We start from the raw sequence: 15,390 nt of genomic DNA, 5'->3' as shown, positions 1-15,390 counted from the left end.
CAAAAAACTAGCCGGGCGAGGTGGCGGGCGCCTGTAGTCCCAGCTACTCGGGAGGCTGAGGCAGGAGAATGGCGTAAACCCAGGAGGCGGAGCTTGCAGTGAGCTGAGATCCGGCCACTGCACTCCAGCCTGGGCGACAGAGCAAGACTCCATCTCAAATAAATAAATAAATAAATAAATAAATAAATAAATAAATAAGGGAGGCCAGGCACAGAGGCTCATTCTTGTAATCCCAGCACTTTGGGAGGCCGAGGCAGGTGGATCACCTGAGGTCAGGAGTTCAACACCAGCCTGGCCAACATGGTGAAACCCCATCTCTACTAAAAATACCAAAATTAGCTGGGTGTGGTGGCACACACCTGTAATCCCAGCTACTTGGGAGGCACAGGTAGGAGGATCGCTTGAACCCAGGAAATGGAGGTTGCAGTGAGCCGAGATCATGCCACTACACTCCAGCTTGAGTGACAGAGTGAGACTCCATCTCAAAAATATATGTATATAAAGTAAAAATAAAACAAATCAATAAGCAAGGGAAATGCTGGAGTAAAACCTAGTTACTTAGTGTACCTGGACAGCCATTCTGAGCATGATGCCTGAGTAAGTTTCCTGGGGCTGCTGGAATAAATGGCCACAAACTGGATATCTTAACACAACAGAAGTTTCTCCTGCCACAGCTCTGGAAGCTAGAGTCCGAGATCAAGATGTCGGCAGGGCCATGCTCTTTTCGAAGGCTCTGGGCTCCGGAGGCCTTTGTGCCTCTTCTGGCTTCTGGGGGCTCCAGGTGCTCCTTGGCTTGCAGGCACATCACTCTGATCTCTGCCTCCATGTCACCTTGGCCCTCACCTCTGTGTCTATGTGTGTCTCTCTTACAAGGACAACAGTCATTGGATTTGGGGTTCACCCTAGTCCAGTGTGACCTCATCTTAATATTGAATTATATCAGCAAGACCCTATTTCCAGGCCAGATGCGGTGGCTTATGTCTGTAATCTCAGCACGTTGGGAGGCCGAGGTGGGTGGATCACCTGAGTCCAGGAGTTTGAGACCAGCCTGGGCAACATGGCAAAACCCCATCACTACAAAAAAATACAAACATTAGCTGGACATAGTGGTGTGTGCCTATGGACCCAGCTACTCAGGAGGCTGAGGAGGGAGGATCACTTGAGCCTGGGAGGTAGAGACTGTAGTGAGCTGACCTGTGATCACACCACTGCACTTAGTCTGGGTTACAGAATGAGACCCTGTCTCAAAAAAAGGAAAAAAAAAAAAAAAAAGACACTACTTCCAATTAAGAAATAAGGTTCTCACAGGTACCAGGGCTAGAACATGGACGTATGTTTTGGGGAGACACAGCTCAACTCATTACAACAACGGAAAAACCCAAATATTGTAACGCAAAGATTTTAGTTTTCTATATTTCAAAAATACTTGAAACTGTTTTAAAAGGTAGGTAACAAATTGAGGGTAAGTGCTCACAACAGAGAACAGGGTTAATATGTAAAGAGTTCTTATAAATCTGCCGGAAAACCATGAAGATCCTAATTGGAAAGGAAATGATGGGCACCCCTAGGAGTTCACAGAAGGAGAAATGTTTAATGAGTTGTAGAAAAGCATTCAACATCACTGGGAATAAAAGAAATGTAAATACAAAGGCTGGGCACAGTGGCTCACGCCTGTAATCCCAGCACTTTGGGAGGCCCAGGTGGGCGGATTGCCTGAGTCCAGGAGTTTGAGACCAGTCTGGACAACATGGTGATACCTCATCTCTACAAAAAATACAAACAAGTTACCTGGGCATGGTGGTGCACCTGTAGTCCCAGGTACTTGGGAGGCTGAGGTGGGAGGATTGCTTAAGCCCAGGAGGTTGAGGCCACGCTGAGCCATGATGGCACCACTGCACTCCAGCCTGGGCAACGGAGAGAGACTAAATTAGTCTGTCTCCACACTGCTGTAGAGAAATACCTGAGGCCAGGCAATTTATAAAGGAAAGAGGTTGAATTGATTCACAGTTCCACATGGCTGGGGAGGCCTCAGAAACTTACAATCATGGTGGAAGGGCAAGCAGGCACCTTCCTCACAAGTCGAAAGGAAAGAGAAGGGTGAAGGAGGAACTCCCAAACACTTATAAAACCACCGATCTCGTGAGAACTCACTCACAGCATGGGGGACCCGCCCCCGTGATCCAATCACCCACTCCCTTGACACGTGGGGATTACAGATCCCTCCCTCAACGTATGGGCATTACAATTCGAGATGAGATTTGGGTGGGGACACAGAGTCAAACTATATCAGAGACCCTGTCTCAAAAAATGACCAAGAAAAACAGAAAAAGAAATGTACATATCAGAGGCTGGACGCTGTGGCTCACGCCTGTAATTCCAGCACTCTGGGAGGCAGAGGTGGGTGGATCACTTGAGGTCAGGAGTTCGAGACCATCCTGGCCAACATGGTGAAACCCCCACCTCTACTAAAAAAAACCCACAAAAATTAGCCAGGCGTGGTAGCAGACATCTGTAATCCCAGCTACTCAGGAGGCTGAGAGAAGAGAATCACTTGAACCCGGGAGGAGGAGGTTGCAGTAAGCTGAGATCGTACCACTGTACTCCAGCCTGGGTGACAGAGCAAGACCCTATCAAAAAAAAAAAAGAAAGAAAGAAAGAAATGTAAATGTATATGACCACGTGCAATTCCATTCATTGGTAAGCAACGAGCAAAGTCCTACGCACTTTCTCAGACATCCCCACCAGTGGATCCCATCAGTCACAGTCCTCACCAATTAGGCCATTCAAATTCCCCAAAATAAAAAAAGGGAAAGAAGTATAGACTTACCTTAAGGGTCTTCAGTTCTGGCATTTTCTATTTAATAGTATGTATTGCTCTATAATGGAATTACTACTAAAATTTAGAAAATCTTTTAGCAGAAGATATAGCCCTAATCTCACCACTCCAGTACAATCATTACTGACATTCATGGTGTGCTTCATTAGAGTATCAAAACAATTCTAGTATGTGACTCTTTTCTTTCTTTCCTGTTTTCCTTTTCTAAGTGACACTCAGTGAATTCTGTGCATGTTTCTCCCCTGTGTGCACTGGTCAAACCGTCTCTAGAGCAGGCACCTAGAACTGGCTTGCCGGCTGCCCTGGGGGACATTTTCCGTCTTACTGGCATTGACAAATTACCCTCAAAGTTTTTTTACCAACTTTCACGTCCCCAGCAATCTATAAAATACCCTTTTCCCTTCATTTTTGCCAAAAGGGTTAGCAACTTTTAAAATGTCAACTGGACACTTGGGTTTCTTCTGTTGAGAATATTGTTCATATATTTTGTATTTTTTTTTTTAAAAAATGGGTGTATATCTTTTCCTTATTGATTTGTAGAAAGTCTTTATATATTCCAGACATTCTGCTTTTAGTTTTTATTTTTTTATTTTTGTTTGTTTGTTTGTTTGTTTTTTCGAAACCAAGTCTCACTCCATTGCCGAGGCTGCAGTGTAGTGGCGCAATCTTGGCTCACTGCAAACCCCATCTCCCAGGTTCAAGCGATTCTCCTGCCTCAGCCTCCCTAGTAGCTGGGATTACAGGTGTGTGCCACCACATCCAGCTAATTTTTGTATTTTTAGTGGAGACAGGGATTCACCATGCTGGTCAGGCTGATCTTGAACTCTTGGCCTCAAATGATCCACCTACGTTGGCCTCCCAAAGTTCTGGGATTACAGGCATGAGCTGCTGTGCCTGGCCCCTTTTTTTGTTTTTTAGGCGATTTTAATAAAATGTCATACTTTTCTCCATAAAGGTCTTGCACATCATTTGTTCGAGCTATTTCTAAGCACCTTTATTGTTTAGTTCCTTTTCAAGAATATTTTCAAGTTGTTGGTTATGCAGCGTGTAGATTTGCTCAGGCCACCATAACAAATACCACAGACTGTGCAGGTTAAGCAACGACAGCGATTTTCTCACAACTCTGGAGGCTAGAACTCCAACATCAAGGTATTGGCAGAGGTGGTTCCTTCTGTAGGCCTCTCTCCTTGGACAGCCATCTCCTCCCTGTGTCCTTACATGGTTGTCCCTCTGTGCGTGTCCTAAACTCTCCTTTTTTTTTTTGAGACCGAGTCTCATTCTGTTACCCAGGCTGGAATGCAGTGGCACAATCTTGGCTCACTGCAAACCCCATCTCCCAGGTTCAAGTGATTCTCCTGCTGCAGCCTCCCAAGTAGCTGGGACTACAGGTGCCCGCCACCACGCCTGACTAATTTTTTAGTAGAGACGAGGTTTCTACTAAAACATGGGCCAGGCTGGTCTCAAACTCCTGACCGCAGGTGATCCACCCACCTCGGCCTCCCAAAGTGCTGGGATTACAGACGTGAGCCACCGCGCCCAGCCCTAAACTCCTCTTCTTAAAAGGATACAGTCATGTAGGATTAGGGCTTACCCTAATGACCTCATTTTATGTTTATACCTCTTTAAAGACCCCATCTCCAAATGAGGTCACATTCTGAGGTGCTGGGGGTTAGAACTTCAATGTATGAATGGGGGGCACAGTTCAGTCTGTGCCCTGGGGTATAGGAACGTGAAAGGTTTTTATAAGCTGCATTTTTTAAATTTAATTTTAATTTTAATTTTTTAGACGGTCTCGCTGTCGCCCAGGCTGGAGTGCAGTGGCATGATCTTGGCTCACTGCAACCTCCGCCTCCCGGGTTCAAGCTTCTCCTGCCTCAACCTCCTGAGTAGCTGGGACTACAGGCGCATGCCACCATGCCTGGTTAATTTTTTGTATTTTTAGTAGAGACAGGGTTTCACCACGTTAACTAGGATGGTCTTGATCTCCTGACCTCGTGATCTGCCTGCCTTGGCCTCCCAAAGTGCTGGGTTTACAGGCGTGAGCCACTGCACCCAGCCACTACCCAGCTGTATTCTTAGTGGTTTAAATAGCTGATAGGTTTTCTTGGATTTTCTACATGCTAATCATAGCTGCAAATGACACCTTTGATATTTCCCTTTCAATACCTTTATCTTTTATTTTATTTATTTCTTATTTTACTGCCCGGCCAGCATCCCGAGTGTAATGTGAATATACATAGTCATGGTGTGCATTCTTGTCCTGTTTCTGACTTTAAAGCGAAGGCTTCAGATGCCGTTTGGTCCAAGTTTCTGGTAGGAACCCTTCAGCAAACCACAGCAGGTCTCCTCCCTCCTTGGTTTGGTAAACATTTAAAAAATGAGAGCGGGAGACCAGGCACAGTGGCTCATGCCTGTAATCCCAGCACTACAAAAATGAGCCGGGCATGGTGGCAGGTGCCTGTAATCCCACCTACTCAGGAAGCTGAGGCAGGAGAAGCTTGAACCCGGGAGGCAGAGGTTGCAGTGAGCCGAGATCGCGCCACTGCACTCCAGCCTGGGCGATAAGAGCGAGACTCTGCCTCAAAAGAAAAAAAAAAAAAAGAGATCGGGCTTAATATTGATGAATTCTGTGCTTCATCTGGCCGGGTTCTTCTTAAATGTCACTTCTTTAGTGGGGGTGGCAAGGCTTTCTCACATCTCCAGGCTAGGCTGGTCCCAGTCCTACACTTTCTAGCCTTTTGTGACACTTGTCCTATTTTGTTTTTGTTTGTTTGTTTGAGATAGGGTCTTGCTCTGTCACCCAGGCTGGAGTGCAGTGGTGCAATTTCAGTTCACTGCAGCCTCTGCCTGGAAAGAGGTTGAATTGATTCACAGTTCCACATGGCTGGGGAGGCCTCAGAAACTTACAATCATGGTGGAAGGGCAAGTAGGCACCTTCCTCACAAGTCGAAAGGAAAGAGAAGGGTGACACCGATCTTGTGAGAACTCACTCACAGCATGGGGGACTCGCCCCGTGATCCAATCACCCGCTCCCTTGACACGTGGGGATTACAGATCCCTTCCTCAACGTATGGGGATTACAATTCGAGATGAGATTTGGGTGGGGACACAGAGCCAAACTATATCAGAGACCCTGTCTCAAAAAATGACCAAGAAAAGCAGAAAAAGAAATGTAAATGTCAGAGGCTGGACGCTGTGGCTCACGCCTGTAATTCCAGCACTTTGGGAGGCCCAAGTGATCCTGCCACCCTAGCTCCAGAATAACTAGGACTACAGGTGCACACCATCACACCCAGCTGATTTTTGTATTTTTTTGTAGAGATGTGGTTTCGCCATGTTGCCCAGGTTAGTCCTGAACCCCTGGGCTCAAGCGATCCTCCCTCCTCGGCCTCCTGAAGTGCTGGGAATACAGGCATGAGCCACTGCTCCCGGCAGCTTGTCCTATTTTTAACCATGCATTTATTACGTCTTCCCCACTAGACGATCTGCCTTGATCAGCTGTCACTGTGCGTCCCCACTGAGCAGTGCTTAAGAGGACTTGATACATATTCGTGGAGTGAATGTACTTCATCACATTTGTGTGATGTTGAAGCTTACTGAGGATCTTAAATTACTGTTTTAGTAGTTTTTACGGAATGGCTTGGTTTCATAATTTTCCACTTCCTTTCTCAGAACATTTCTCGGGTTCTCAGAAACAATTCTCAGAATGTTTCTCAGAATAGTTTCTAAGTTGCCCTATTGTCATTAATTAATAAAAAGTTACTACACCGATCCAGTGCCTACTTTATATGAACTTCATGGATATCATCTCTAAATTCTTGCATAGTGCACATGGGGAACATATGATCTCCATTTTACAGAAGAGAGGCTTAGGGAGGGTTGGGCAATTTTTTTTTTATGATAATATTCCATTTTGCTAAGCATGCTTTTTTTTTTTTTTTTTTTTTTTTTTTCTCTCTGAGACGGAGTCTCACTCTGTTACCCAGGCTGGAGTGCAGTGGCGTGATCTCGGCTCACTGTAACCTCCACATCCTGGGTTCAAGCAATTCTCCTGCCTCAGCCTCCCGAGTAGCTGGAACTACAGGTGCACGCCACCACACCTGGCTAATTTCTGTATTTTTAGTAGAGGCGAGGTTTCACCATGTTGGCCAGGCTGGTCTCGAACTCCTGACCTCATATGATCCACTCACCTCACCCAAAGTGCTGGGATTACAGGCGTGAGCCACCACTCCCAGCCTCCCACTGCGCCTGGCCTCAGGTAATTTGTTTGAGGTCATAATCTAATGAGTGACCAAGCTGAGCTCAGAAGTCAGACCTATCCAATCCAGAGCTTTAACTCCAGGCTGTCCTTAATCGTTTAAAATGTCTTGAGGAATAGGCTCCTGAGGCTGCCTGGAGGGACACAGAGCAGGGACTCCCATGCCCTTTAAAGAGTCAGGGTACGGTCGTCTCAGCACGTGGTGAACTTGGGACTCTTGGTTTTGTGTCTCCAACCCGCGGCCGGCTCAGACACCATCCAACACATGAGAGACAGCAAGCACATCGTCGTGTACCATCAAGGGCGCTACTTCAAGGTCTGGCTCTACCACGACGGGCGGCTGCTGAAGCCCCGGGAGATGGAGCAGCAGATGCAGAGGATCCTGGACAACACCTCGGAGCCTCAGCCTGGGGAGGCCAGGCTGGCAGCCCTCACCGCAGGGGACAGGTGCGCAGCCCGGGTCCCTTGTCCCGTTTTGAGGGGTGGTGGAGGCGCTTGTCCTCACCAGGGCCCATCCCCGTCGGGGCCTGTGGAACCCTGGAATGGGGCTCCCCACCTCAGCTCTGTTTTGCTCTGGGGTCTCCCGGCTCGGTGGGTCTCAAGAGCAGTGGGGACATCGCGGGGAGTCCCTGGCCACTCCTGTGTGTGTGTCAGGCAAACGTGTGTGGAAACCCTCCAGAGTCCAGGACGGGGAGAAGTGAGGACTAGAATTAGGCTTGCTTGCTTTTTTTTTTTTTGAGAGGGAGTCTCACTCTGTTGCCTAGGCTGGAGTGCAGCGGCGCTATCTCGGCTCACAGCAACCTCCGCCTCCCGGGTTCAAGTGATTCTCCTGCCTCAGCCCCCCCGAGTAGCTGGGAGTGCACCACCACGCCCAGCTAATTTTTGTATTTTTAGTAGAGACAGGGTTTCACCATGTGGCCAGGCTGGTCTCAAATTCCTGACCTCAAGTGATCCACCCACCTCGGCCTCCCAAAGTGCTGGGATTACAGGCGTGAGCCACACGCCTGGCCAGGATTAGCCTTTCTTACAGGGCTGTGGGCGTGTTTATTAATTTAGGAAACAGAACAAATTGAAACCAACGCCCCTGTGTTAGTTACCTTTCCTTGCCTCAGTGAAAAAGAATCAGGCTGGGCGCAGTGGCTCATGCCTATAATTCCAGTGCTTTAGGATACCAAGGCAGGAGAGTCACTTGAGCCTAGGGGTTTGAGACCAGCCTGGGCAACAGAGTGAGACCCCATCTCACAAAAAATTAGCCGGGCTTGGTGGTGCGTGCCTATAGTCCCAGCTACTCAGGAGGCTAAGGCAGGAGGATTACTTGAACCCAGGAAGTCGAGGCTGCAGTAAGCCATGATTGAGGCACTGCACTCCAGCCTGGGTGACAGAGTGAGACCTTGTCTCAAAAAATAAAACAGAAAGAGAATCACCCAAGCTTGGTTTTCTCGAGGGTGTGGTGTGTGATGTATAGTAGGGTTTCTCACCTCAGCGCTGCACACGCTTAGGGCCGGGTGACTCTTTGTGGGGGGCACTGCCCTGTGCAGCGTCAGATGCTGAGCAACAGCCCCGGCCTCTGCCCACCGGCTGCCAGTAGCAACCTGTGTGACAACCAGAAGTGCTGCAGACATTGCCCAGCATCTGGGGGACACTGTTGTCCCCGGCTGAGAGCTGCCGCTTTCCAGCAGTGTGACAACTGCTCTGGGAGTAAGGCGGGAGGGGCAGGTGTCGGGTCCCCTTCTGCAAAGATCAAGAGAGGTTCTGTGCAGCATGCAGGGGCCGCAGGTGAGCTGTGTCTCGCAGAGGGTGGGAGCAGACCAGGACAGTGGGTGTCCAGGGGGTGGAGCGGCATTCCCTGGGGCAGCAGAGCAAGCAGGAGCTGTGGAGTGGGCTGGATGGCTGGGCCACGGTGCCAGGCTGGGGAGGGTCCCAGGCACCCAACCATATTTGAGCTTGATTCTGTGACTAGGGGCCACTTCAGGTGGTGTAGGGTGGAGTGGGCCGGGGGGCATACGTAGGTTAATGCAGGAGATTCTTCTGGTTGGGCAGGGAGGAGGGGCCTTGGACACAGGGATATTTTTCGGTGGCCCAAGTAGTGAGGTCCTGAAAGAGGGCCAGGCCCGAGTGCAGGAGAGAGATGGGGGAGGATGTGTGCAGGGAAGCTGGCGTTGTTCGTTGTCCACTGTGGTGCTGACAAGGCTGGAAAGAGCGGCGGCAGGAGATGCGTCTCGGGTGAAGATGCGCTTGCCCGATGTGCTCCTCCAAAAGCCTGGAATCCCCAGCGGAGGAGACGTGGGGAGCCTGAGCAGGCGCTGTGGGGCCTGGGCTCCCTGTGGGTCTGCAGGTGCCTCAATCCCGATGCCCCCTCTGGATAGGGCCAGACCAGCGTCTTAACCACGGGAGTCCTTCACAAGAAGGGCTGCATACATGCCGGCCACCATCACCGTCACCATCACCTTTGTCCCCCCAGTGGGGTGTGCACTGGGGCCTGACGTGTTTCTGGGTTTATTGGCCCTGTGGGCCACCATATCCAAGCACTCGTAGAGAGAAGACGGTGGGAAGAGAGCCAGATGGCCCCGATCTGGAAGGGTGGGCAGTGGCAGACGGCCCTGGAGGAGCTGGAGTGAGAGGGACCCAGGAGCATTCGAGGAAGCCCAGCTGGTGGGGTCTTCCAAGAAGGAAGTGGGCATCACATCAGTTCTGTGTATTCCAAATAAGACGGGCACGGAGACCCTGTGGAGGGGTCACATGGGCATCTGTGGCATGCACTTGGGGGCTGATGACCTGGGTTCCAACTCTGCCTCAAAATAGCTGTGACCTAATCTTTCCGTGCTTCAGTTTTCTCATCTGAAAAATGGGTATAGTAGCATTGAGAAGATCAGTGAGTTGGTACACAGAAAAGGTTTGGAGCAGAGCCTGGCACGAGGGACACACTCTTACGCATTTACCGTGACCTGGGCTGCTGGAACTTACCTAGGGTGGTTCCTGTGGAGGGGAGGGAGGGCGTGTCGGGGAGCATGGACGTGTCAGGGAGCATGGAGCATGGTGATCTGGGTCTGCTGCTTCCTGGCGGCTTTGCCCACAGGGCCAGCCTGCAATCTGACCATTCATTTAGTCAGCATTTATTGAACAAAAATTACCCACTGCTCCCTGTGCTGTGGTCTAGAGACCAGGAGAAGGTGAGAGTCTTTCCAACAAACAGTCTCAGATGGGGAACATTGTCAAAATGGAGTTTTCCTTCGAGAAATTCTGAAAAACCGCAAAGGTTTGATTGTGTCATTTCAAACATCACGTGCCAGGAGACATCGCTCCATGGCTGCAGGTCCGGCTGCCTTTAATCATATTTCATCTTCACTGCAGAGTTCCCTGGGCCAGGTGTCGCCAGGCCTATTTTGGGCGGGGGAAAAATAAACAGTCTCTTGATGCCGTGGAGAAAGCAGCGTTCTTCGTGACGTTAGATGAAACTGAACAAGGATACAGAACGGAAGACCCAGATACATCGATGGACAGCTACGCCAAGTCTCTACTACATGGCCAATGTTACGACAGGTACTGTCCTTACTTTCTGAGAGATGGGAGTTTGCCCATGAGCTTGGAAGAAATACCCTATGTGTCTGACACTCACCCCTAAGTATCTATAATGCTAATGAAGAAGGTGGCATAAAAATATAACCTTCAGTTTTATTTTATTTATTTTTGAAATGGAGTCTTGCTCTGTCACCCAGGCTGGAGTGCAGTGGCTTGATCTCAGCTCACTGCAACCTCCACCTCCCGGGTTCAAGCGATTCTCCTCCTTCAGCCTCCCAAGTAGCTGGGATTACAGGCGTGTGCTAACACGCCCGGCTAATTTTTGTATTTTTAGTAGAGACAGGATTTCACCACGTTGGCCAGGCTGGTTATGAACTCCTGATCTCAGGTGATCCGTCCACCTCAGCCTCTCTAAAGTGCTGGGATTACAGACGTGAGCCACCGCGCCTGGCCAGCCTTCAGTTTTCTTCCCTCTGCCAAAACTGTCACACATACACAGCTTAAGCTGCAAACCTGAGATTCCCTCCTCTGTGCATGACCACCTTTGTTTGGAGGTGCTTATGAGATGCAGGGCTGCCAGGTCCCTGGACTCAGGCAGGGGATAGTGGCAAACAGGGCTGGGCACAGGGCTAGGCCAGGGTGTTGGCACGTGGCTATCTCAAGTCCTCTTTTCCTTATCTGTAAAGTGTTGACCAGCCCCCTGCAGGGTGGGGCCAAGGATTGGCTAATGAAGGGGTCACATGCCCACGGGAAGCGCCTCCCACCTCTCCCCAGTTGCCTTGTGATAGTAACAGGTCCTGACTTCAGGCTCCCGGGATATTAAGCGCTCATCTTTGTGTCTGGGACAGGAAAGAAATGAGGGATTCAGTGTCCCGTCTGTACTTTCATCCTCACTTCAGAGACCGAGCAGCCGCTCCCTGTTAGAGGGGCAAGTGCAAAGTAAATTAGTCCATCCAGGATGAAGCAGAGAGGTGCAGTGTCTCCTCATTTTTGCCTCGTTGAACACTTAAGTTCCACACATGTTTCACATAGGTGGTTTGACAAGTCGTTCACGTTTGTTGTCTTCAAAAACGGGAAGATAGGCATCAACGCGGAGCACTCCTGGGCAGACGCGCCGATCATGGCCCACCTTTGGGAGGTGAGTTTTCGTACTTTTCACTTGAATATGGAAGTTGCTTTTGAAAATCCAAACTGGCCGGGCGCAGTGGCTCATGCCTGTAATCCCAGCACTTTGGGAGGCCAAGGCGGGCAGATCACGAGGTCAGGAGATCGAGACCATCCTGGCTAACACAGTGAAACCCCGTCTCTACTAAAATAAAAATTAGCCGGGCGTGGTGGCGGGTGCCTGTAGTCCCAGCTACTCAGGAGACTGAGGCAGGAGAATGGTGTGAACCCGGGAGGCAGAGCTTGCAGTGAGCCGAGATTGCACCACTGTGCTCCAGCCTGGGCGAAAGAACGAGACTCCGTCTCAAAAAAAAAAAAAAAAAAAATTAGTAGTAAACTTGTGAAGACATCATAATGTATGACCTTCTTATTTCTTTAAACTTCTGTGAATGTTTTGAATCTTGACTTTTTTTTTTTTGAGATGGAGTCTTGCTGTCACCCAGGCTGGAGTCGGGACCATAGGCAGCTGGATCACACAGGGTACATTTATCAAGTAGAGAAATCTACTGGATATTTACAAGATCAGGCTTGTTTTTTAAAGTTCTCCAGATAAGGATAAAGGGATTTTGTCTTAGACCAGGGTGGCCACAGAGAAGTAGTGGTGTTTAGCTGTTAGGGTCCAGCAGACAGGATGGCCTGACGCTAGGGGCCCCTGGCTGGGGGACTCATGTGATCCAGACACAGATGGGGACTGACCTAGTCTCATGTGTAGGCCCAGTGTAGTCAAACTTGAGTCTATTTGCTCTTGTTCTGTTTTTATTTTTTATCTTTTGAGACAGGGTCTTCCTCTGCCGCCCAGGCTGGAGAGCAGCGGTGCGATATCAGTTCACTGCAACCTCCAACTCCTGGGTTCAAGTGATTTTCCCACCTCAGCCTTCCGAGTAGCTGGGACCACAGGTGTGTGCCACCACACCCAGCTAATTTTTGTATTTTTTGTAGAAACGGGGTTTTGCCACGTTGCCCAGGCTGGTCTCGAACTCCTGGCTTCAAACAATCTGCCTGCCTTGGCCTCCCAAAGTGCTGGGATCACAAACATGAGCCACCACACCCGGTCTTGCTCTTGATTTATTTCTGATGTTTCTGTGTCGGGCTCTCCTGGAGCTCTGACTCAGAGCAGGTGGAACCTGATCAAGTCTGTTCCTTCGCTGGCTCAGGTCAGCCTGGATCGTGACCCACACATATCAGCGGCACCTTCCACCCGCCCTGCCCCCTCGCCAGCCGACAGTTACCCCAACCTTGTGTTGTTTTTGCCTCCCTCACTAGAATGTAAGAGTGTAGAATGAGCACAGGGATTCCTCTGTTTAAAAAACCTAATTTTTTTAGTTGAGATATAAGTCACATACCTTAAAATCTACCCTTTAAAAGTGTACAGTTCGGTGGTTTTTAGTATATTCACAAGGTGCTTGTGCAACAGTCACTACTTAGCCTCTCGAGTAGCTGGGATTACAGGCATGCATCGCCACATCCACCTAATTTTTGTATTTTTGGTAGAGGCGGGGTTTCCCCTTTTGGGCCAGGTTGGTCTTGAACTCCTGACCTAAAATGATCTGCCCGCATTGGCCTCCCAAAGTGCTAGGATTACGGTCATGAGCCATGGAGCCCAGCCTAATTCTGTAACATTTGCATCACCTCCAAAAGAAACTCCTCGTTCCTTTCTCCCGCAGGTTCCCAATAGCCACTAATCTGCTTTCTGTCTGTATGTATGTGCCTATTTTGGACATCTTACATAGATGTCCATACAATATGTGCTCTTCTATGTCTGGCTTCTTTTTTCTTTTCTTTTGCTTGCTTTCTTTCTTTTTTGTCTTTTTTTTTTTGAGACGGAGTCTCGCTCTGCCCCAGGCTGGAGTGCAGTGGCGCAATCTCGGCTCACTGCAAGCTCCGCCTCCCGGGTTCCCGCCATTCTCCTGCCTCAGCCTCCCGAGTAGCTGGGACTACAGGCGCCCGCCGCTACGCCCGGCTAATTTTTTTGTATTTTAGTAGAGATGGGGTTTCACTGTGTTAGCCAGGATGGTCTCGATCTCCTGACCTCATGATCCGCCCACCTCGGCCTCCCAAAGTGCTGGGATTACAGGCGTGAGCCACCATGCCCGGCATGCTTGCTTTCTTTTTTAGAGACAGGGTCTTGCTCTGTTGCCCAGGCTGGAGTGCAGTGGCACAGTCATGGTTCACTGAAACCATGACCTCCTGGGCTCAAGTGATCTTCCCACCTCAGCCTCCTCAGTAACTGGGGCTACAGCCATGTGCCACCACACCTGGCTAATTTTTTAAATTTCTTGTAGAGATAAGATCTCACTATGTTGCCCAGCTGGTCTGGAACTCCTGGCCTCCAGCAATCCTCCCACCTTGGCCTCCCAAAGTGCTGGGATTACAGAATTGAGGCACCGCGCCTGCCTGCTTCTTTTCTCCCAGCATAATGTTTTCAAGGTTTATCACATTGTAACATGTACCCGGGCTTCATTCCTTTCTAGGGCTGGATAATATCCCATTGTATGGATTGACCACACTTAGTTTATCTCTTCATCAGTTGATGGGCATTTGTGTTGTTGCCACTCTTCGGCTATTATGAATAATGCTGCTATGAACATTCTGTACAAATTTTTGTGTGAGCAACTATTTTCATTTCATTTCACTGAGTATATACCTAGGAGTGGAATTGCTGGGTCATACAGGTATATTTCACTTTTTAAGGAAGGACAAGAATTCTTGTCTGTTTTGTTCACAAAACTCAGTTCTTGTCTGCACTGTCACCACTGCTTGGATGCCACTGGTGCTGCAGTGGTTCCAACCCATAGTAGGTGCCCAATAAATACTGTTGAATAAATTGGCTTAAGTTTACTTGCCAGTGAAAGGAGAGTGTCATGAACCTGAGCAAGCCGTTAGCCCTCGTCTGTCTTCTCTCTGTCACATCTGACGTGGAGATCAGATCCACCTCATTAGGTGCTGAGAATACTGGAAGCGTTAACAGTTGTGGTTCAAACTTTGTAACATCTCTGCAAAGAACAGCCCTCTGTTCATGTTGGAGATTAATATGTTTTATGTGCCACTGTTAGTTTTAATAATTTTGTTCTATTTTTGACAGTACGTCATGGCCACTGACAGCCGCCAGCTGGGCTATGCGGAGGATGGGCACTGCAAAGGCGACACCAATCCGAACATTCCGTACCCCACCAGGCTGCAGTGGGACATCCCGGAGGAAGTAAGTCTGCATCATCCAACCGTTGTTACTTACCTGGGATGGGAAACACATTTGAAGTCTTACAGATGAATTTTCCAACTGTAGTTCGTGCCCGATCATGAGCTCAGTTGAAGACCACTGAGGCTGAAAGTTGTTTGCTCAGAGAGTTTCGTGAGGTCTGCCGGGCTGTCACAGCTCCTGTTTCTCGGAAGCCTCGGTAAATATTTCTTCTTCTGTTTGAAGCTTCTGGCTAAGATTGTCAGTGTGACTTCCAGCTCAAACTTAACTAGACATCTACAGAATGCTCATCATCAAAAACTAAAAGCCAAAATCATATAGAGGTTAGAGCTGAAAGCCTCTAAATTGCTAATTTATAATTCTCAAAGTTTAATTCATTTTGGCACTTCTTAAACATAATCAGAGGCAGCCCACTCA

At 49.0% G+C, this 15,390-nt stretch overlaps 1 protein-coding gene across 1 annotated transcript in view; it reads left to right on the top strand.

Moving 5' to 3' along the window:
* The window catches only part of CPT1A (carnitine palmitoyltransferase 1A), an 87,187-nt gene that overhangs the window by 54,410 nt on the left and 17,387 nt on the right, over positions 1-15,390 (top strand). The window contains exons 9-13 of the mRNA XM_017885941.1: positions 6,317-6,342; positions 7,269-7,541; positions 10,446-10,634; positions 11,646-11,751; positions 14,860-14,976. Of these exons, the coding sequence (XP_017741430.1) occupies positions 6,317-6,342; positions 7,269-7,541; positions 10,446-10,634; positions 11,646-11,751; positions 14,860-14,976 (711 nt within the window). The remainder of the gene's footprint in view (positions 1-6,316; positions 6,343-7,268; positions 7,542-10,445; positions 10,635-11,645; positions 11,752-14,859; positions 14,977-15,390) is intronic.

Source organism: Rhinopithecus bieti, unplaced genomic scaffold (assembly GCF_001698545.2).
Source record: "Rhinopithecus bieti isolate Rb0 unplaced genomic scaffold, ASM169854v2 scaffold_1014, whole genome shotgun sequence".
NCBI classification, from domain to species: domain Eukaryota; kingdom Metazoa; phylum Chordata; class Mammalia; order Primates; family Cercopithecidae; genus Rhinopithecus; species Rhinopithecus bieti.
Note: the sequence above shows the minus strand (reverse complement) of the source record. Positions and strands in the feature narration are given on the sequence as shown.